Source organism: Halictus rubicundus, chromosome 16, assembly GCF_050948215.1.
Source record: "Halictus rubicundus isolate RS-2024b chromosome 16, iyHalRubi1_principal, whole genome shotgun sequence".
Taxonomy (NCBI): domain Eukaryota; kingdom Metazoa; phylum Arthropoda; class Insecta; order Hymenoptera; family Halictidae; genus Halictus; species Halictus rubicundus.
Window position 1 is genome coordinate 1,045,846 of NC_135164.1, and position 24,138 is coordinate 1,069,983.

A 24,138-nucleotide genomic window follows, 5' to 3' on the forward strand; every position below is an offset into this window, starting at 1 on the left:
CTCTCGTGTGGATTAGAAAATTCCCGCGTTCTCACGGGATATTCTAAATTTCACTTTTCCTGAACGTCGCTGGATCTTCAATCGCGGGCTTCTGCGTTTCGAATTGTTACGGAATCTGGGACGCCTGGTTTCCATAATGCTCGGAATCATTAGAACCGAGAAACGGTTGAACAATGTTCACGAATATTCGTTACTCTCCTCGCACACATCTGGCCGAGTATGGTTCAAATTGGGTCGGAGATAATCATCGTGTAAAATAAGAAGAATTCATAAGTATTGTAAATCCAAAATTAAGCATTGATGCGACTCGAGAACAATTGGTTCTCATGTGAACAGTGAACAGTAACCTAGATCTCTACTCGAGTATTATAATAAATGTTACATAGTTTGTAAAGTATTTATCGTTGCAAGTGTATTCATTTCGTATGCCAAGACCTTGTGGCATACATGACTTTCACAAGAATGAATATTTGACTTTGTTAATGATTTAATAATAGATATGTATTACCTAAATTTCAAAGACTTCATTGTAAAAAGTATTATTATTATTATTTCAATTTCTGCTTTCTGTATGACGCAAGGTTTGAAATCTTTATATATAATATTTTCGTTTTGTATACTAAAGCCCAATGTGAGATTCATAAAGTTTTCAATTGTTTTTTTTTATATTAAATATACTTTCATAGGAGCGATATGTACCCTATTCCACAAAAATTTGTGGACACTTTCAAATTTTAATGAGTCTACTTTTAGCGAATATAAATTACTGTTACTAAACGATCTGTATTGTTAAATTTGATTATGCATATTGTATATTCACCATAAACTAGTCGTATTAAAAGCATCCTTGCATTAAGTCATGCCAAAAGTAGGTCATTTTGAGAAATTTGTTATGACAGTAGTATGAAACTAAAATTAAAGACGAAAGTTATAAACTAATTAAAATTTTAATGTAATCCATGATTTATAACAAAATATTGAAATTTAAAATTTTTGTAGACATAAATGATAAACTTCCAAAATACCTTCATATTATTTTTGTGAAGAAGAATTTTCTAGTTATCAAAACAAACAGTTTCATTAATCCGATCTTTGCGAAATAATCTATAAAAATAGGAACTCGCATAAAGATTCGCGATTAAATTAGTATCATCAAAATATGACACACAGTTATTGCTAGCTTTATAGGTGAAAATTCAAATTACTCAATGACGATACCAAATAAAACCATTTAAATTGCAACAATTATTGACCAAGTTAAAAGTTAGATTGCGAAATTTATGCATTTATTAATAACTGGGATTGTTTGAAACTTACTAAAATTAAAAGTTACAATGCTTTTGATCGTTTGAAACTCGATTTGGAAAAGTACCTAAAGAAGTGTAATAAAATACCTAATAAGATTTATCTTCCTCTATAAATTTGTTCATAAAAATCCGCAGTTTATTAATAAATTTTCTTATGTGGAAGTTAGCTAAAATTTAATAAATGCTCTAAACAACTGCTTTTTATACTTGAAATTGATTAGGTGACACCAAGTTGTACAATGAAATTAATTAAACGATACTAAGTTTATTGTGCTACTTGAAAGTTTAATTGAATAATTTGTGCATTTAGTAATTACCATAGTCGTCAGAAGTTTACTATAAAGAGTTTGATACAATTGCCTGTGAGCGTTTAGAAATGTATTTCATTTTCTATCATGGAGAACATAACAAAACTAACGTCAATATATAGTTTCATAAAATGTTCACATTTCGGGTTCACTAGAATGCTTTTTAAAAATGACAAGTTTCTCATTTTTAAACTTGAAAGTTGCAAACACCCGCTATATCTATTGCTAAATTTTCTATTCTACTTACAATCTGACGAAGACTTTAATAGAATAGAAAAATGGAGTTTCATAAATGTCCACTGTTTCAAGATCTAGAGAAGTGTTCGAGGAACGGGAAAAAGTCGATCAAGAGAAAGCTACAATTGATTAAATAACATTGATTTTCGTGCCATTTCCACTCAAGAGAGAGAGAGAGAGAGAGTGAGAGAGAGAGAGAGAGAGAGAGAGAGAACTTAATTGATTTACTAGAATAACCCTGCACAGAGGCTAGTCCACGATAGTTACTATTATTTGACGAAGTGTATATGTTATTGAAAGCGCCACTTTCGTATCGAAACGGACAAAACGAGGAAATATGTAGAAACCAGTTAGCCGAATTAAAAGTGCGGCAGTGTCGGAGCAAAACAAAAGTGTGCCACCGATTTCCATCTTTCGAGTGATGAAGGCACGCGAGTGCAAATCTACATCATCAGGGACGCGTCGTATACTATAATAGGAGGCTGACATTGTGCACGTTGCCTAAACACGATGGTTACCTGTCATAATGGTCCTCTAATTGATAGGTAGCTCCCAGAAGGGGGTGGCAAGATTTCTAAAGAAAGCCTGCAGGAGCGAGTGATCGTCTCCGCGGCAAATTGCAATACCGATTTCTTCGTTCGTACTGCATGCCACGCGAAGCCCGTCGGTTTCATTTCCCTCGTGAAATCCTTTCTGTTCTTTGCTCATTCACATCGAAAGTACCCTGCCAGAGACTGCAAATCTATCAGAGGTGGGCAACATTTAGATGTAATTCGACTCAAAAAAGAAAAAAATAGTATTTTAAATAGGATATATAATTTCAAGAATAAAATATTTTGATTTTGACAATCGAAACCGTAAACTAATCGCATAGAAATAAAAAATAAAGAACGTGGACCTCCATGCAAGTTTAACATTTTATAGACGGACTTCAATAGAATTTTAAAATGAATGAAATATTATTAAAATTTTATAATAATTTTTAATAAGTTGAATTTTAAAAATTAAGCTATAAAATATTGTTGATTAATAACTTTAATCGATTGTAATAATATATCATAAAGATGTCTTTGAAAAGTTGTACAGTAAAATTTCATTCTCGTGGACCATTATACGTGTCGTCGACATTATAAAATTGACGTGTGCCATGTAACAATGAGGTTCCATTATTTGCTCGTACCTTATGCTTCAATGGAAGCTTGCAAGAATTTCCAACGTATGTTTTTTCTTACTCTTTTTAATAAAAAAGTAAGGAATACCGCAGCAATAGAAATGACAGTAATTGCAGCTACCTGCACTTTTGAGGGTTAAGAAGTTTCACTTGTTTCGTCTCATTCTAGCTTGACGATTACACAGGTTGTCGTTTCAGCACCACAAAACCGTTTCTACATCCAATTTCCCAAGTGGAAAGTGCTCGGTCTGCTACGGTACTGTCTTTATCTATTGGAATCAAAGTCGGTGGTTTCTCCTTATTTTATTGTTGGACGTACCTGAATATTATCTTTCGCTATCGAATTGTAATCACAAAACCAATAAAAGTATCCAAAACATTTAAAAATACTGCTGTATTATTTTAGAATTGAAATTATTCGTTGTGCAAATTAATTCGTGGCTCCCACAATTATCCTCCAAACTGTAGGTTCATTCATTATTTTTAAGATGGAGTGAACGCACAGAAAGCGATAGAGATCATTTTTGACAGTAGAATGCAATTTGATTGTTTGCAAATAATAAACAAATGCGTATATTAAGTAAAGTATATTAATATTTCAGTAGATGAGAGTATTTAAGCTAGAAACAAATTTCTGCTTAACTCCAGCTTCTCACCATTGAAGCAGAATATTTTTGTTTCTCGTAAATATACTAGGTACAGTTATAATAATATAATAATAATAGTTAAACGAAATTTGAAAATATCAAAAATTATTTGGTAAAGGGGTTGTATTATTACTAATTTGTATTGCTATTTTTATGTAAAATTTATTAAATCATTTTTAATACAGATGAAATTCACAATGATTTAAAGAATCGAAATGAACTTTTACGAATAGAAGAAACGGTCACATTCCAATAATTCTTGACTACATCGTTTTAAGTATTTTTTTAACATTGAAATTTGATGGTCGGTAGGAATTTTGTAACGTATACGTTGTATAAATTGCATAATGTATCTCACGTAATTATCCCAAATTTCAACTTTCGTAAGTTGGACTTGCTACAATATGCATGTACATAATGTGACTTAATGGTTTTCTTGTTACGTACTTTGCACATCGAAATCAAAAATTTGAAATAAAAGTTCATTTGTTTTATATACAAGTATTTGTATTATACAGTTAATCTGATACTCAAAAAATAAAACGAGCAGAATATAAAATATTACCTACAGTGTAAAACGATACATATGTATAACATAAAATAATAATATGTATGCACATGTGACACGAAATATATAAAATATTGTTACATATTTCTGAAACACAAGTTGCATTGATTTCTTATACGTTATTTGTAGTTCTTGGCATGATGTAACTATGGTCGGTGTATTTATCATGCTTGAAACTAATCAAGAGCATTTAAAAAATATTACAGTTTAATTTTTAATCGAAAAAATTTTTTTAAACTGCGAGGACACTTCTGAAATTTAGCGATGATAGTTACGTGGAACACCCTGTATAACATTAGATATATACGATGACCAATAGTTATGTTAACACATGAATATGTGAATCTAGCCAATAAAATGGGTTGTTAACAAAATAATGCCATTATCGACAACCTAAATATAATTGCAATACAACATCATAATTATGATATTCTATTAGACACATTTAAAAATCATTCATAATTTAATTTTTTCGCAATGCCACTATTTGACATTTATTTAACAGTAATCAACTGTAACAGTAATCGACTGTAATAGAATTTAAGTGAATCCATTTTTTCAATCAAAGAAAGCGATAGAAAGAAGTGGAAGTGTAATAACTCGGCGACCAGAAAAATTAAATAAACTCAAAGCAACTTATTTAGCAAAAACAAAATACCTGATAAGTTAAGATTTATCATATTCATAAATTGGAACATTCGATCTGTCACCATAAAAATACGATTTTTAATATCGGTAAAATAATATAAGAAACCTAATCAAAAGAAATTTCATAAAATTTAAAAATCAACTCAATATGTTTTCTGTTGCTTGGTTGCTTCTGTACGTGTAAGTATTGAATCAAGCTGAATTTTTCTTTGTAAGGGTGCAGTCTCTCAAACGCAGCAAAATTTAACAATTTTCACGAAGTTTTCAAAGTACGGCTTACGTTACAATTTTTTCTTTTTTTAAATGATTTAGCTGCTCTTTCGTCATACAAATAAAATATTCTATGTAATTTTATAATAAATATATTATACTACCAAAATAAATAATTAGTCTTGGAAATTGGCAAAATAGCGAACGCGTAAATTGCATATTCTGAAATTTTGTTCTTTTTCTAATAATTTTTTAATTAAGCAGGTACGATAACTTTAACGTAAAAAAGTTCACTGTCAAAATTTCGGAGCAATCGACCATGTAGTTATTGAGATTTTATCTACGCCAGGTGAAAATAGTACGTTTCATGAAAAATCACGTTTGTGATCGTTTGTCATCGCTACTCCGAAGCATCGTTCTCCTGGAATCTTCATAGCTTGAGTCGTTACAATGAATTCAAGCATAAAATTTTGGTAAAGCATTTTTAAGGTTCGAAGAATCTAAAAAATACGTTTTTTTTTACCTGCCCACTTAATCAACGCTTCCACTTAGCTTTCTATGTTCGCGAGAAGATTGGAGTTGGTTCACGGCGAGTTTAGAATTGCGAAAACCAGGAGCTGGGCCGGTAGGCCGAGCTATTTCACCTTTCCTTACGTTCACCGATATTCAAGTAGAAAGTTGTCACTTCGTATGAAGTAAGTTTCCTCGGCGAACCAGCCATTCGATAGACGGAAACGTTGGAATCGTTTGTGCTCGGCAGAACCTGATGCAACGAACGTTTCTTGCACGATATTGGTTTCCTACTGACCGATCACAAGTTGTTGGATTCTCGAAAGTGCCCAGCTACCTGTAACTTCCTTCCTATCACCATTTACCAAATACGTATTCCGTACTGCTTCCGTATTTACGAATCGGTGTAACAATAATCTAGCCGGCTAGTTAACCGTGAATCGTTACTTCGGTTTCGACCGATTTTTCATTGAAACACAGACAACTAATGAAAAGGACAACGAAATTACTTGAAATGAAATGATGCGAGAGTGTATCCCAAAGTTAGAAGTGATGTAGATTGAAATCTGAAAATCGTATATTTCTCTGCGACAAATGTACACTTTAGATACATTGAATTACATTATTTTATAATAATAACAAGAATCTGTCTATCCAAATTCATAGGCATTCTTCTTATAATTGTATACCCAAAGAAATAAATTTGTCGAAAAGTCTATGGCATCGTTTATGGCATCTTTATAATCTCAACAATCGTAAATTAAATACATTAGAACCCGTCATTTTGCCGGGTCCTGTAAAGCTAGTGTTAACAAACACACTATTTCTCGACAACAAATGTAGGTTTTTTTTAGTATCGTATAGGTTTAAAAGGATGAGTATAAACATGATTATAGAGTACGTTTCGAAGAACGTCTGTCGAATATTGTCATGATTCCGTTCCTTCGGTTGATCGCAAACCAAAAAACGAAAAAGAATTTTAATCAGTACGAATATGGCTATGATCTAAACCAAAATACATTAAAAATCTTGATTATTTGAAAAATGTTCACGTTTTTAACTCAAATTACTGAATAAAATATTTTTTATAATATTTTTGCCTTCGGCTCGTTAAAAAAATGCGGAAGAAAAGACGACGGATTAATATGGTATGCGCTGTAGATCCTCTTAAAACTGCAAGTCAAGTAATCAATTAGAACTTGAAATATCGTGGCAACAGTTTCGAAAAAAGAGAAGAACGCGTTTAAAGTACAGCTACAGTGAATCCAGAAAGTATTTAAACACTAAATTTCGAATTCTGGAGAAATCGTCGATATTTAAACTGCCATAAAATCGTTGAGAACAATAGTATGACAATAAGAGTCACATTTTAAAGCTTAAAGTTTCAACTTTTACTAGCTATCGTTCGTTTTTAAGACAGAGATGCTCAATATGCTTATTAGTGGGCAAGGGCGCCCCGCCAGATTTGTGGAGGTTTGTGCATAAAGATTTTAAATTAAATTAAATTGCAACACACAAGACTTGTGCCCCTACTCTAACTTCCCCTTCTACCGCGATATTCCCCACGCTTCCGACGCGGCCCGGTCACGTGACGCGTTTCGTCTCTGTCGTGCATACTCCGGTACTGGCATAGAGAGGGTAACTTTTTCCCCTCAATTTGTGCTCCCTCCCCACATCTGGAGACACTGGCAGAGCTATAGGCAAAGCTACGGGCAAGTGACTTAGCGGAGTGGGGATAGGCCGTAGCACAACCGTAGCTGGTCAAATAGCTGAGACAAATACGTGTAGCCTTGTCCACAGGGGCGTAGCTTCGTGTTCGCCGCGCCCGTTCTGTGTATGCTCAGGGCCCAGGGCCAGGAAATCGCTGCCCATACGGGCAGGCGCTCAACAGCTCTGGCCTAAGACAATCTTGCACGACCTGACAGATAGAAAAGTAAGGACATTTTTTGCTTATAAAATGCTACCAATCGAAGGGCCTCTAAAAACATTGAAAAATTGTTTTCGTGGATTTGAAGATCGAAATCTCACCTTTAAAACGACAGGGAAAAACTTGGTGTGCGATTTTCTTCGGCCGTTTGATTAAGCTTTAAACGAAAGTTGTCCAGCCAACTTCACAGTGACATAAGGTACGCCATGAGAGCTTTACGAGATCGAACTTGTTCCTCACTTTTGTTTCATAAAACAGTGAAAAAAATCGTACATCAATTGTTAAAATGTCGTTGTAAAGGGAAGGCTTTAATCTTTAACATTGAAAACAATTTTTCAATGTTTTTACAGAAATTTCAATGCATAGCATTATTGGGGAAAGATGGGTCTTCACTTTCTCATCCGCTACACCGTGTAAAAATATCTTAGACAAAAATGAATAACACTGTGCGAAAGTAGAATCTTCAAGCTTTAAAATTAGCCCAAATTAATTGCTGTACGATTGCTTTTTTTCGAAATTACGACAGATTAAATATCGCCAATTTTTCGAGAATTGGATATTTTATGTTCAAATACTTTGTCGATCCTCTTTATATGAATTATATGAAATGTGAGTCGCATCCTTCAAACGTATATAACTGCGTTAATTTTACGAATTCAAATAAATCCTTTCTTCGTATGTTCTGCAACACGCAAAAAAAAGAAAGAAAAATCGATTTCGTGAAAACGAAAAACCAGAATAACCCCTTAAAAATACACTGATATCTATAGCACAAAAATTAAAACTCTCTAACAAGTTACAAGCTTTTTCTCTGCAGTTTGTTTCCAAAAACCATGAAATTAGACTCGTTTTGCTAACGGAATCCACAGCTAAACTTCATTCGAGAATCTATGAGACCGAGGGGGACCGTTCGTCGCGAGCAGGCGTGTTAATTAGAGCATGTCGCAGCAACGTATCTCCTTGGCTGATCGTTATTGTTATTATCATTGGCGATTAAGCGTAATTAAAGGACAGGCAATAATCGCGGCTCGGAGAGATAATTGAATCGTATCTGTCGGACGATCACTTCCTAGCATACACTAGAGAAAACGACGATAAATCTAAGAAAAACGATCAAAAAGTATTCTACTCGAGGCCTCGAATGCTGAATAGCTATCGCCGCGGCATTCATCTGTTGATGCAAGATGCAACTCGTTTTCCTAGTCGCGACATCGGGTCGCGAGTGAAAGTGAACTCTCTTTTATGTTATCGCGCCATAACCTCGCCGAAACGATGGAAATCGAATGCTGGCAACGACGCGACTCAACGGGTCGGCCGATTAACTGCTGCGATTTTAGATGCTCTTACCGCGCGATCTTCCAACGGGACTTCATTTTACCATATTATCCATACACTTTTTGTGTCACCGATGATTCAAGCTGTTAACCCGTTTCTCATTTTAATCTTGTTTATGTATGCGAAGTGGACGTGTCTAATGACTGCGTAATTAGCGACAATTGTCTACATTTAAATTCTTATTTGTTCGTTTTCCATAAACATACTTTTCAATGCACTCCTTTCGGACACTATTAAACTAATCACCATATCAATATGACGGCACCCTTACCTGTCAGAAACACTTAAAATCGCTCAATTATACACGCGTATAACTTTTGAACCAGTGAATTCCTAACATTTAAACTTGGATTTTTCGCATTTACTCGTCAAAATCTACAGGATTATATTTAAAAAAGTTTAAAATTTCTGTGAAGTTAAGGCTAGAGATTGATTAAAATAAACCTAAGAGTTTATTAACATAAGTAATACTTCTTTGAAGAATACAAATATTTGCATTAACATCTTCAAGGATACTGACACACATGTGTACATTAAGTGTTCTTTCAATTAAAACTACTCTAAGTAAAAAAAAAATAAAATCTATGGAAGAAAAGAGCCTCAAAACAAAAAATACGTCGTATAGAAACATTGATAGTATTATAATTGAACAAAACATTAAATAATTTTGTTTTCACTTTGAAAAATTCACCCCTGAAAAGGTTAAGAAATTATTTTATGAAATTTATTTTGTGATGATTTATGATTTTATTTCTTTTTTTTATTTGTTTTAAAGAAACGAATTAAAGTAAACGAATTCATTATCGAATTGAAATGGATGCAAAATTTTTAATACTTGCGATTTCAATTTAATTTGTACGGTGCGTGTCCATAAATTATATATGTCAAACATACGCCGATAATTTCACTTATTACTTGCGTAATAATTAAAGATATAATAAATACAAAAATATATACTTTCATAGAGAAATAGAAAGTGACTGACGGTGGACGAAGTTTAATGTCTTTCATGAACGCATGGAACCTCCAAATGCATTTAATTACTGTACGAGTTTAACTCTTGTGTAAATATCCGGCTATTTCCTACCTACTTTCAACTTATTTACAAAACTTTTTGTGTATTCGTGTTGAAAAATAGCCAGCCTGTCGTAGATTTCTATTTTTTGGATGACTATAAATTGATCTGTATTTGTGGTAAAACATAGAATTGAAACTATTGTATTGTATCTATATTGTATTGTATATTGTATCGTGAATTAAACGAGTAAACGTGATTCGTGTTTGGAATCGTTTTAACCAGAAAAACGTCACAAATACATTAGTAAAAGATCCGCAAACAAATAAATAAAACTAAAAAAATTTTGTCGTCATACTTCCACGAAAGATTAACTAATGAATATCTCGGTAATCATTACTTTTTCACTGTACTGTGCACATATTACAATAAAAAAAGTTGTGTAAAACTTCAACAAATAAACTTTTATAATTATTGTAGGGATTTTAAAACCAGGTAATTTGAGAACTTGGCAAATCTAGAACATCAAAATTATTTGTATGTATGTATGTATGTGTATTTATTTGTTCCCTTACGGGTTACAAAGGTGAACCCGTTCCCTTTACAATTCTTTCCTTTCTTCTCTCTCTCTCTCTCTCTCTCTCTCTCTCTCTCTCTCTCTCTCTCTCTCATCTTTCCACTCTTTCCCTTGGCCGTATACCCCCTCTCTCCTTCTTATTTTCTATCCTGCACTTCCTTTCTTTGTCTGTCTAATTTTTCCATCCACCCCTCTCCCCCTCCGTGTTCAGCCAATATTTCTTCCACCTTCTCCTGAATCCCTTCTTCTACTCCTTCTTCTTCCCTGCACTTTTCTAGCATGTGTTCCCAAGTCTCTTCTTCTAGTCCACACCTTCTGCACCATCTTTCATCTTCCCCCTCCCAATATCTCCCTCCCCTCATTTCATTCCCCAATATCTGCCGCGCTATTCTAATCAATTTTTTCTCTTTCAACCCTTTCTTTAAGTACTCTATCGTATTCTCCACCCTTATCTCTTTAAACCATGTATTATACTTTGACTCTGCCGCCTTTCTCCAATTTCTCTATCCCTTTTTCTCTGTTTTCTATCCTCTTCCACTCCTCCCCTCTCTCTTCCTTATTCCCCTCTTCTAATTTTCTTCTATTGCCTCTATCTTCTATATATTTCTTCCTTCCTCCCAATTAGATAATTTCTTTCCTTCTTTTGCTCCGGCTTCTATCTCTTTTAGACATCGACTGGCCCACTCACTCCCCCATCCTCCTCTTAGCCTTTCTTCCTCCTCTCAATTTTTCTCTTTTCGTTTCTTCCCTCACTATATATATCTTTCTTGCATCGCTTCCACTTTCTTTCTTTCCTCCCATTCCCATACCTGCACTCCATATCCTATCACTGGCCATATCAGAGCATCAAAAAACCACTCTCTTCTTTTGTAATTATTTTTGAAATATCATTCCCCTATACCTCACACATTCCTCATAACACTTCCTGCTTTCCTTGTTCTGTCTTCTATCTGCCTCTCTTGTCCTCCGTCCCTCTTGAATATATATCCTAGATATTTAATTTCTTCCACCTCTTCTACTGTTCCTTCTCCCCACCTCCATACTGTTTTCTCTTGCTTTCTTCGCTGAAACCTTACCATCTTTGTCTTATCCCTATTGACCTCTAGTGCTTTCTCTCTCATATAATCCCTAAATTCTTCCAACATTAACTTAATTCCATTCTCCTCCTTCGCCAATAACACCAGGTCATGTGCATACTGCAACGTAGTTTCTTTTCCTCTTATCTCCACACCACTTTTCCCTCTCTTCCTCATTCTTTCTTCTAGATCTGCCATGAGTAGAATAAACAACTTCGAGCTCTTACTCCCCTCCCTACCCAAAATTTTTCTCCCATTTCTCCTCCTACTTTTACCCTTGCCATCGTCGCTCGATACAACTTTTTTAATCTTTCCTTCAACCCTTCGCTTACCCCTCTTTCCCTTAACACTTTCCATAAGATTTTTTTGTTCTCGCTGTTGAAATTTCCCTTCAAAACTATAAAACATCCTACCATTTTCCCTTTCTTTTTTGCTTCAAAAATCAAGGTCGCTGTCATATCTTTAAATGGAACTGGGTATTTTTAACTAAATAATATTGTAGGTGACGTTGAATCTAACGTAAATTTGTACGGATGATATTTGTTATCTTTTAAAATTCTTCTCACACTCGTATCTGTTATGCCTGTTTCTGCAGTAATTGCACGAGTAGAACTATGTGGATTTACTTCAAAACAAGCTAACACTGTTACAGCGTTATTATTATTTGTTGCTGATTTACGGTGACTACGGTGACTTGAAATTTTCCATTGATACGTGGATAACGTTCAACATTACGAAATGTTTTTGGACATAGATGATTTACATCCGGATATTGTTCCGCATTTAACATTGCAGTCTGTCGAGCATTTCCTCTGTACTCATGAAATATTTTTAACATATTTGTTTCTTCACTATTAGCGTACCGGCTCATTGTTATAAGGTATCTCACAATTTCATGTATTGAACTAACAGATCTTGCGACACAAACGGTCAACAGTTTACGTTCATTTGTTTACCTCTAAGTGCGAGGCGTTGCTATTACGTACCGTCGAAATATTTCAAATATTCTGGCAATTGATTCATGGCGATATTTTCTTACAAGGTCATCTGAAAGTCATCGTGTAGCAGGTCGTTGAATTCGTTTCGACGTCACCTAAAATATTATGAAGTTAAAAATACCCAGTTTCATTTAAAGATATGACAGCGACCTTGACTTTTTGTTGAAAATCGATTTTTTTTAATACAAAAGATTGCAATTTCTTGTCGGTTAAATACTAATTAACTTTGGTAAAAAACACTTTTCTGTCCGACCATCCGAAGGGGCTGAAAAATCGTGGGGACTACCTGAATAACTACCGGCCACCTGAATAACTTGGTTGCTATTGGTGATAGGAAAAAACGCATCAGGCCAAAATTATTGGGCCTCTCCCTCTCCCTCCTTCTCTCTCTTTTCCCTGCACTTCCATCTTCCTTATTTTTCCTATCCTTTCTCTTTCCTTATTTTGCCAATTCTTTTTTTCCTCTATGTTCCTTTCGTTCGGTATTCCTCTTCGACTACCTTCTTTACCTGTCCTCCCGTTCTTGCTTCAATCTTCCTTCCTTTCCCGCACGATGGCGCTCTCTTCTCCTTCTCTTTTGCCTTTTCTCACTTTCTCCTCGCTTCAATCCTTCTCTGCTCCTCTTTTCTCGGCTGCTCCTTTCGCCTCTTTATTTCCTTCGCCTCCTCTGTGCTCCTCCTCCGTCACAACCATCCTGCTTCTCCCACCTAGCGTTTTTCACTCACTAACAATCACCTCTTTATTTTCCGCACACAAACATGCATCTTCTCACAATATAAGCGGAAACGGAACCCTCAGGTCAAAATAATTTAAAGAACAAGATAATTTAAAGAGATGAACGATTAAATTAAAATTAAGAATCTGAAGAACAAATTAATCAGGGTTATTGAATCAAGTATTCTTTATATTTTTCCAGGACACAAGTGAGACAAAGGAAGCGCAACAAACTCTGGTTGAACGTACACCGACGAAGGAGGACACTAAAGACATTAAACTTCAGAAAGAAGATGAAAACAATTCGAAATCAGACAGCGACAATAGTGATCACGAAGATGACGATGATGACTACGATGACGACGAGTTCCCTCCTATGCATATTAAACTGCCCTTGCAGTTTAATTTTGACGATATTGCGGGCGTAAGTATAGCTTTATAGCTGTAGGTACAAGGTGATTCAAAACAAGAACTCATGGCTTTCAACTTTGATCAAGCATTGATACATGGTTTTTTAAATGATTTTTTGCTTATTATTAACACTTATATCAATAACCGGGTACCCGAGTGTCCACTTCCAATTTCTTTCTAAAACTTCTTTAGTATTTACATTCACAAGTAACGAAATTATTTGCATTTGGATTATTGACATAAGAATTAAGTAAAACGTTACAATCTTTCGTAATTTTTAAGAAGAAAGGAACAAATCATGCACCCTTAAGAACCCTCATTGTTGTTGCCTAAACAAGTATTCATATAATACATACATCGATTTCCCATAGTGCAGTTCTTGTTCTTTTTATTGGGATTTTATATCATGTTGATAAATAAACTAATAGTTAGGATATATGTATGTATAGGAGAAAAAATTAATGAATAAAGTCAAAATTTCGTATAACAAATGAAATAGTGTTCATTTCGGTTTTTCAGACACTAATCCAAGAGACACGCAGCAGAGTATCATGCGTGGTAGAAAGACGAAGAGCCGACCAGGTGATGGATGGTGACAACAACAAAATTGATAACAACAGCACCGACTCTCGTTACCAAAGGCTCAGCGGAGAACGTGTCGCTATTCTTTGTGAATCCGGAAATCCTCAGCAGGAGTATGTACATACATTGTATCTAATTTAATTCAAAATATTTTATTATTTTATTTTCACGCTTATTTACGTGGAAAGGGGGAAAAATTACAAAATCTATTTTCTAAACAAACTCGAAATCATCAAAATAATGACTTAAATCTCTCCTAATTTCACATATACTATACCATACTTGAGTTCTAAAATTGATCGTCTGCAATAAAAAGTGAGAAATCTATTATAATCTTTTGCACTCCACTCTGTATCTACACAGTGTCGCCAGATCAAGGCTTGCGTCCCCACTCTAACTTCCCCTTCTACCGCGCTATTCCCCACGCTTCTGCCGCGGCCGGGTCACGTGACGCGCTTTGTCTCTGTCGTGCATACTCCGGTAGTGGCAGAGAGAGGGTAATTTTTCCTCTTCGATTCATGCTCCCTCTCCCCATCTGGCGACACTGTATCTACTCTGCGTGCCTCACAAGAAGTCTCCTGGCAGGAATTCGGCATGAATGCGGCTGTATCTCGTCCGATTGAGTCATTCCACATTTTCGGTTCCAGCCGGATTATTGGTTAAAGTGTGTGACGTCAAAGCCGAACCATTGGGTGCGAGCTAGGGCTCCTTTTGCCCCTGTGCCGTCTCGAGGGTCTTCTTGTGAGGCAGGAACAGTACGTGCCAATGTCTCTTGACATTTAAATTCACATTTACTTTCAGACATCAAGACCAAGAGATGCTCACCCCGATCATCATTCCTCTGGGAACCGTTCAAGTGCCTCTTGGGCCTCAGTCTCAGGACCCAGGTTATCATCAATATCAAGTGCACACTCAGTATCAAGTTCCTGACATGCAACAGTTGCCTTTAAGCGATCCACGTGGATTAAACCATATCCCACCTGGAGTTCTTCCTCCTGAATTGCGACATCTTCCTCAAGTGAACACTGAAATGAGACCGCCACGAGTTGGACCGCAGTCACCGATGATGGGACCACAAAATCCCGCAATGGGACCACAAGTACGTTTATTTTATAATCAGAGCATAACAATTGTCATGCAATAGAACTCCGGGAGGCACGACAGTATATTACATATACGTATTATATAATTGAGTTATTCATATAATAGAGTCTCATCAACTCACTCCACTACCTATGCATACTTCTTCTTGTTCTGATAATACGAGGCAAGGTTAAAACAACTGGAGTCCTGAATTTATACAAGGTGTCCCAAAAATGTTGTAATTCCTAGAAAGGGGTGATTCCCAAGGTCATTTCAAGTAACTTTTCCCTTCGCGAAAATGTTCTCCGCGGCTTTGTTGCAATGTTATTACCGAAAAAACATGGACTAATCAGGACGCGGCTGCAGCGGGCGGATTCCAATTCGGCCAATTCGAACGCCACGTTCAGCGGCAGCCGCTGTAGCCGCGATCTGATTGGTCCGTGTTTCTCGTTATTAACTCTTTAGCAAAGCCGCGGAGAACATTTTCGCACAGGAACAAGATACAGTGAATCCGCTTTATATATCTGAAGCTCGGGTCTTGTCGTGCTCAGGGCACTATTCTTTGATGATGTTCCGAACGTAGAAAAGTACAGCGATAGTCTGTAAACACTCCATAATTCATGTGTCCTACACGTTACATGCCAAAGTCACAGCGAGGAAATGCTGCCGCCAAGACCCTACTGTTCATAATAGTGGTCTCCTGGTTTCACGGGGTCCCCGTGGTAGTAAGGATATGTCGACGTCAGCTAACTTAGAAATATAGGCGAGTCTTATAGTCCATTTTCACTGTACTTCGAATGACCTCGGGAATCGCCTCTTTCAAGAAAGTACAACATTGTTGGGGCACCCTTAATTGTTAATAATTGTTCTCGAGAGGAAATGGATTTAAATGAAACGGCTGGTTCACAACAACACACTAGTTTATTTTCCGTCCGATCACTGCAAGAGCTCAAACAAGACTGCCCGCAGGAGACGTCGTCCCCTGTGTGGCTGCACGGCAATCCTCGCGCCGATCGGCCAACCTCGATCGCGACCCTTTTTTTCGGTCTGATTACCGACTTATTTGTACCGGCCAGGTCGTATCGGGCATTCGCGCCGACCGGCAAACCTCGGTCACGACCATGGGACACAATGCTTCGGTATTTTGTTTATATTCCGTCCCCGAACACAATGGGGAACTCGAAATCCGGAGAACTAATGTAGAACTATAAAACAATATAACTATATGATACATGGATATAACGATATAACATATTCCCACTACTGCTACGGTCTGGCCGCGGCGGGAACAATAGTAATAGATGACGCTTATTGCTTATAAATCTAGAGCTTGTAGTTGTCTAATGTGAAAAAGATTGATAGATTGTCAACTGTTTTGAAATAAGTACGTTAGGTAATTACGTATATGTATAGTAGTGATTCTTAAACTTTTTTGTCCGGTGGAACACTGAAATCATTAAACAAAATTCATGGCAACCCTATTATTATTACTATTATTTTCTATTTGTTTTAGATTTAGGTATTTAGATGTTTGTAGCAGTTAAATATTTGGCTTTTTACATATAAACAATGCAAAATTTCGCGGCATCCTTGTGGCGTACTTGCGGCACCCAGTTTGAAAACCATTTAATGTATAGTTAGCTACCAATTTCAATGATTTCGAAATATGTTGACGAAACATTCACAAAAATATATTACATATTATATATGTATAATATTTTCAATATTTCTGATACGTTTGTATTGGTTTTGATTAGATTGAAATTAGAAAAGATTTGATTTAATTAGATCGAGTGTTCTAAGAAATAAAAGAAAAAAGAAAAATTGACAAAATTTTTATAATGCTGTGGGTAGGGTCTGTTTATAATCAACACTTTGCTGGCGAACAGATTTTAATCTAAATATATATACACGTAGTGTTCGCGACTGTACAATTTCGCGAGGTCTTTGCGGACGACGCTCGACGACTCTCTCTACAACCGAAGTATGTCTCAAGACGACTTACGACTGACTCTACAATTTCGAAGTGTGTCTCACGACGACTTCTGACTGACTCGACTGAATGATCTGTACAACTTAATTCTAACGCCTTCGTTTTCCCTGGTAAAAATCCGAAACAACCCTGATTGGTTAACCCACGCTTTGGGTCCTTCCAATCAGAGCTGTTCTTTTTCTTCGTCTCACCCCCGTTCCTTCCGCCCTTGGCGTGTTTGTTTTCGGAACGGCGAGGTGATCGGAGAGGATGGTGGGACTTTCCTCCTGGCCACCCATGCTTGACCCAAGTGTCGATAGACCGTTGGGTCCGCTTGAAGTGCCCTTCAGTTCGTCTCTTAATTTACGGCGGTCTCAGTTTGCTATTGAGGACTTTGGGACACAACTCTAATAAACATGCTTCGACTAGGTCTGGAAAATGTCCACTCAAAAATAGCTTCGTTGAACGAGAGTCGTAAATTACGTTGGCCGTTTGCACGAAAGAAAGACTCTTTTGTATGTGTGCGACCGGACGCTACAATGCAAACCGAAAATGGGGTACTTTTGTATAGTTAATATTTCTAACTAACAAATTGAAACTATATTCCTGGAGTAATAACCCTTCGTGGGCCTCTTGCGTTGCTCGCAGCCCTAGCTCGTAACAATGATATGATTGTTGCTTGTTTAATTGATATATTAAAACGGAAATTACTTATGACTCGATATAATATGAATTACAACAAGATTGAGTTACAGTTTAGTAAAAAGGACTCTTAAGAATACGCAAGTCCAAGAGGATTAGGAATCGCTATGTAAATCAATTGAACGCCGTGTTCTAAATTTTCTCTAACATTTAACGTTTCTCTAGATCGAAGTCCGCCGAATTCCCATCGAGCTGCGCCCCTTCTCGGTGAACTCCGTCAGAGGAATGCACCCACCCATGCCACAAGAACCTCAAATGATCTTCCAACAAGTTGAACAAACTCCCGGCGCGTATGGTCAAGAACAGGGACCAGCCATGATGCCACCACCAGCACCGCAACCGGAAGTTCACGAACAAAGGGTTATCTCGCACGTGATGATCCCGCAAACTGAGCAGCGGCAACCCCAACCTCAGGTGCAACCTCAGATGCAACCACAGATGCCACCTCAAATGCCACCTCAAATGCCACCTCAAATGCCACCTCAGATGCCACCTCAAATGCCACCTCAGATGCAACCTCAACCTCAGCCGCAACCTCAGCCGCAACCGCAGCCTCAGATTCCCGAGAGACCACGGTCTCCCTTCCAAGGAATTCCATTCGAAATTCGTAGGATTATTCAGCAGGTGCCTCTGGAGATCAAGAATATCATTCAGCATATTACTGGTGAAGCAAGACCGGTTCCTGTACAGGTTCCCGAAGGTGCTCGCCGCGAGGTAATCTAATTTATCGCTAATTATGTACTACCGCCTCTATCACGGTGGCCGCTATAATTAGACCCTTGTGCTATCAGCTAAGTGCCGATGGCGTGAAACACAAAGCCACAATCAACAACAAGGCCGATCACGCGTCGAGCCATTTAGCTGTTCAGCCGTGTTCTCGAACTTGTGTGAATTATGTTTGGTACGATCGAAGTACCACGAGTCAGGCTTGTGTTTCTTATTTTTGACCGAATTTCTTACCACGAGTCTCACTCGATATTGTAGGTTATGGGGTTAAGCACATCGCCTGGCTCAGAAAATGAAAAAAAATGTTGGCTATGCAATGACTGCGTGAACATACTGTAAAGTTCAATTTACGGTGCCTTTTAGAACGTTCAAGAGTTTAAACCGTTCCCGGAAGGAGCACAGCCCATCCCTATGGGACTTCCACTTCCAATAGAGGTCCGAAATCTATTGGAACACGGAAACATTGAGGGTCGTCAGAGGCCAGATGGTTCAAACGAACAACAGGAAGCCAAACCTTTCCCTGGGCCGGAAGACGATAGCGAGGAGAGGAACTTCCCTGTACCAGCGGAAATTCGTAACATTATTCACCAGGTATGTGACGATTAGTGCATTATTCAAGAAAAGAATCTAAATAAACGTCACAAGTAGCATTACTTAAACAGGTTTTAATGAAAAGAGGCTGTTAACTAGCGGTGTGCGGGTACCCGAGATTTCGGACTCGGTCGGGCTCGGAAAAAGTCGGGCAGTCTCGGTCGGACGTCCGTAACACAAGAACGCTCTGGTAGTTCGGGCCCAGACCAACAAATTCGGGAAGTTTGAAAGCTTCAAGCAGTTCGATTAATGAAAGCGATTTATCATATATACAAAATTTAAATTATAATTGATTTTTAATATAAATTTAAATTAAATTAATTTTTTGTATAGTATACGTATGTATTACCGAGCGTTTAGTATTGAAGGAATAGGGTTATTGTAAAGGCGGATGCCTTCGAATAAGTGTTCCAAATCAGGTTTGTTGCTGAGTCGTTTATTTATCTATGTGAAATCGCGGCGGCGTTCGGAGGAGTTCAACTAGAATAGGTGATTGAACTCGTCTCGCGGTTGAACTCGGACTCGACTGGAATCTAGCGCGGCTGTGACTTAACAGCGACTGTACTCTAGCTAGACTCGACGGACTTTTTAATACGATTGAGATTCAGCTGTGACTAGACTCGTTGACTCGATTCTCGACTCTTTTCGCGTCGGTAGTCTCTGCCTTATATCTCAAAAACGCTCGCCGACTGATTGGTGGAAGTCCTTTCGAGGAACTTCCACCAATCAGTGAATTTTGCATAACACGCCCAAGTTCTACGCCCCTTGTGCGTGAGAAGGGTGAGCGCGTCGTTTCGTTAAAAAGTAATTTTGGTGATGCAGCGGGGTGTCTTCCGGGCCTAGTGCTAAGTGCGGTACGTGACTGCTGGTTTACGTCAACGGGCCCAGCTTTCCCGGGTGATAGAAACCAGGCACGCGTCGCTGGGACACTCTAAGCTGGAGACCCTTCGACTACCCAAAATTTATGGCGTCCACTTGCGCTATTGAGTTCGTCGCTAGGAACTACAAGGACACATCTGTCCGCTAAGTGGCCAAAATCGTTAAAGACGTTTTCTCACAAATAGCGTCTTATGCTGTGCAAACCATAAATCTTTCTTGGTGCTGGTGCGCTGAAGATTTCTCTTCCGGCGCCCAGCTAGCCGCTACAGTATTATAAATAATGTGAAAGCGTAGGGAAAGCTAATTTCTAAGCACAAAGAGAAAAACACAAAAAGTTTTAGATATAATTATATATTTTTATTTTAGATTGGCATGTAAAAAAACAACTCCTGTACATGTTTAGGCAAGAATTTGGTACGTCTTGTTGTCACTATATTGCCAGAGACCGAAAACAATCGCTCACTGGTTACATACTTGCGTTGTAGGCATTACCAGACAATTTAGCCAGCCAAAGTTAAACAAACGAACGCATAATATATAACAATGTATTACTTTCAAACTCGGCGACGAGTATTCTAATCCTAATTTAATCTTACACGAATAATAAATATTATACACAACAATAATGTGAATATTAAAAAATTATAGATTTCAAACAGAATGGTAATAGAAAAATTTAATGTCTGCAAATATGTAGAAGGTACCTCTACCTCTATGGTTTATAATTTTGAATACCGCAGAATGGAACTATCTTCAATCATTATCGTTAATAACTGTGTCTAAATGAAAGATTCGACGATATAATAAGTGCAAAGTACACAAGTTTCCAATGGCAAAAAAGTTTCACTCGTTCACAATGAAATAAATTTTAATACAACATTAACATGATATCATAGTATCAGGTGAAAAATATACCAAAGAATACCCAAAGTAAACATGTAAACGTAATATGTTTTTAAATTAAAAATACAATTTTCTTCTCAACCTCTCGCCCTACAACATCCTATCGAACTCGGGTGTAAATTGTGAACAGAGTCTAATGAATATGTATGTTATTAATTTTCCTTAAACCAAAATAATATTCTATTTTGTTGTTGTTTATGTGCATCCATTGGAGAACATATAAGTATGCAATAGTTATAAATTATCTTTTCCTTCTAGCCAATTATGAAGTACAAACAAATTCTGATCACTACAACCGTACAATAAATCGTAGTGCAAGTGATTCAATTACTTTCATTCTTTTCCAAAATCATTCTTGCATAACAATTCCATGATTAGGTGAACATTTTACTAAGTGCATTTTTTTAATAAGACGCTGGAAAAGACGAAGAAATAGGGAGATTTGTTGCCTGAAAATGTACAAGACTTACGTTTTTTGCATGCTAATATTTCTAATCTAAGAATATATACCTATATTTAAAAATATTTGTGTTTACCCTCTTTGTACATAGAAATTAGTTTCCTTTATGGATTTACATTGTTTATAGCACTAAACGCTTGGTAGTACATAATGCTATACAAAAAATTAATTTAATTTAAATTTATATTAAAAATCAATTATAATTTAAATTTTGTACACATGATAAGCCGCTTGTATTAGTCGTACTGCTTAAAGGTGTCAAACTGCCCGAATTTGTCGGTCTGGACCTGAAATTCCAATTGTATCCGACAATATCGGACTATTCAAGCGTTCGTATGTTACGGACGTATATAAGACCGAGACCACCTGACTTCGTCCGACCCGACCCCCACTTGGAGGACCGATATATAAGACAGCCCGCACACTCCCAATGTTAACCAGTTACAGTAAGGAGCATAACTGAACCGATAACCACAACTTTTGTGTAAATCATTTTTATTACTAGGAATATAGAAGAATAACAAAAAATAAATATTATAATTATTTTTATCATAGTTAGAAATAACAAAATCGAACAAAATGGATTGACTCGGTTTTGCACCGGACCGTAGAAGAAATGTGTACGTGGAATGTTCTAGTAGTATGTTTACATCTAGCACTTTGATATGTGTGTTTACAAAATATTCTACATCTTAACACTCAGTTCTTCGCAGTCAGTCGAACGGAAAAGCACGCAAGTGAAGTAAGAATAAATATGAAATCAATTGCTCCAAATTGTTTAAAAAAAGTATTTCTCTTTTGAATAACGGTTTGTTAACGCGTAAGACGGCGAAAAATTACAGTGTTAGTCAAGCAACAGTGCAGAGAATAAGAAAAAAATACTGTAAAGCTATATTATTAAATGTTGGAGGAAGACCAAAGAAATCATCACCGCAGGATGAACGAAGGATTATATGGTTTGTCTCATCTGGTGAAGCTTCAAGTGCCAATTTGGCTGCAAAATTATTAAAAGAAGATACAAGTATACAAATAAGCCAGTGGACAGCACGAAGAATCCTCAAACGAGGTGAGATTAGATGCATTAAGAAAAAAAAGAAGCCAATGTTATCGAAAAGAAATATTAAACCGTTTGGAATTTGCTAAAAAATATCAAAACTGGACAACTACTGACTGGGAACGGATTATATGGTCCGACGAGAGCAAAATTAACAGAATTTGTTCAGATGGCATGTCTTGGTGCTGGATTCGTAAAAACGAAAGACTTAAACCACGACATGTGAAACAAACGTTAAAGCATGGAGGCGGATCTCTAATGTTCTGGGGGTGTCTAACAGTATTTGGTGTTGGATCACTGCATCGAATTAATGGCATCATGAATCAATACATGTACAAGGATATTTTACAAGATCATCTTATAGATGCTGTTGAAAATATGCCTTTTGAAGAAAAGAATGTAATTTTCATGCATGACAGAGACCCTAAGCACACTGCTAAAAGTGTAAAAAAATGGCTCAGTACTAAAAAATGTTCTGTTCTGGAGTGGGACTGCACAGAGCCCCGACCTCAACCGCATAGAGAATCTATGAGGTTTATTAAAAAGACGGCTGCAGGATTCATATGAATCCCAACCAACTTCAATCACAGATTTGTATGATAGAATACAAGAACAGTGGGGACAAATATCTCCGGATTATTGTAAAAAATTAGTAGAAAGTATGCCAAAGCGAATTAGTGCAGTTTTACAAGCAAAAGGGCTGTGGACGAAATATTAAAAGTAAATAATATATTAAATATTGCCAAGTATTGAACGTGGTGTAAAACCGAGTCAATCTATTTTTTTTTTTTTTGTTATTGCTAAACGAGGAGACATTAATTATTGAAAAAAATATCTTCAGTTACTTTTAACTATGATAAAAATAATTATAATATTTATTTTGTGTTATTCTTCTATATTCCTAGAAATAAATAATAATTTACACAAAAGTTGTGGTTATTGGTTCAGTTATGCTCCTTACTGTAACTGCGTTCGACGTGTATACGACGGACTTAAAGGACTTAGCGTAAAATAGATTTATGAGTGAGAGAGAGAGGGGTGATGCTGCTAGGGAGGGGGGGTGTTTGACTGCCGCCATCTATATAACGTCGAGGCAACATTTATAATGTACAATTGAATCACGTATGTATATTCCAGAGTAAGCGAGACTATTCGCAGACTAATTGTCCAGAGATGGGCAATTTTTTATCTAAAATTTTTAAATAAAAAATAACCGTAGTTTATCTATAAGATACACTTCAGAAATTCGTTATCTGTAGTTTATTGAATCTCGAAGTAACGGCGTATGCGTATTCAACGTCTCTAGCGGCGAGAAGTTATTTGAGAGGCATTACAGTAAATTATCATTGTATGTCGGTACCGCCGTTCTCTTCTCTGACACTCACACGAATCGGTGGTTCTTGCCGAGCGTCCCATTTGAAATACACAGGGCACGCTGGAAACCTAAGAGTCATCCCGCGTGAAAGTCATGGCATACATACATGACTGACATTCAAACGGAAAGAATATCCGTCTCCGATATAATGT

General features: G+C 36.8%; 2 protein-coding genes across 2 annotated transcripts in view; both read left to right on the forward strand.

The window, feature by feature from the left end:
• Positions 1-24,138, forward strand: part of LOC143361999 (uncharacterized) — a 533,154-nt gene that overhangs the window by 387,417 nt on the left and 121,599 nt on the right. The window lies entirely within an intron of this gene.
• LOC143362236 (uncharacterized) overlaps positions 1-24,138 on the forward strand; it is a 90,403-nt gene that overhangs the window by 53,236 nt on the left and 13,029 nt on the right. Inside the window, exons 3-7 of the mRNA XM_076802225.1 lie at positions 13,451-13,672; positions 14,179-14,354; positions 15,043-15,340; positions 18,164-18,712; positions 19,088-19,315. Coding sequence (XP_076658340.1) covers positions 13,451-13,672; positions 14,179-14,354; positions 15,043-15,340; positions 18,164-18,712; positions 19,088-19,315 — 1,473 coding nt within the window. The remainder of the gene's footprint in view (positions 1-13,450; positions 13,673-14,178; positions 14,355-15,042; positions 15,341-18,163; positions 18,713-19,087; positions 19,316-24,138) is intronic.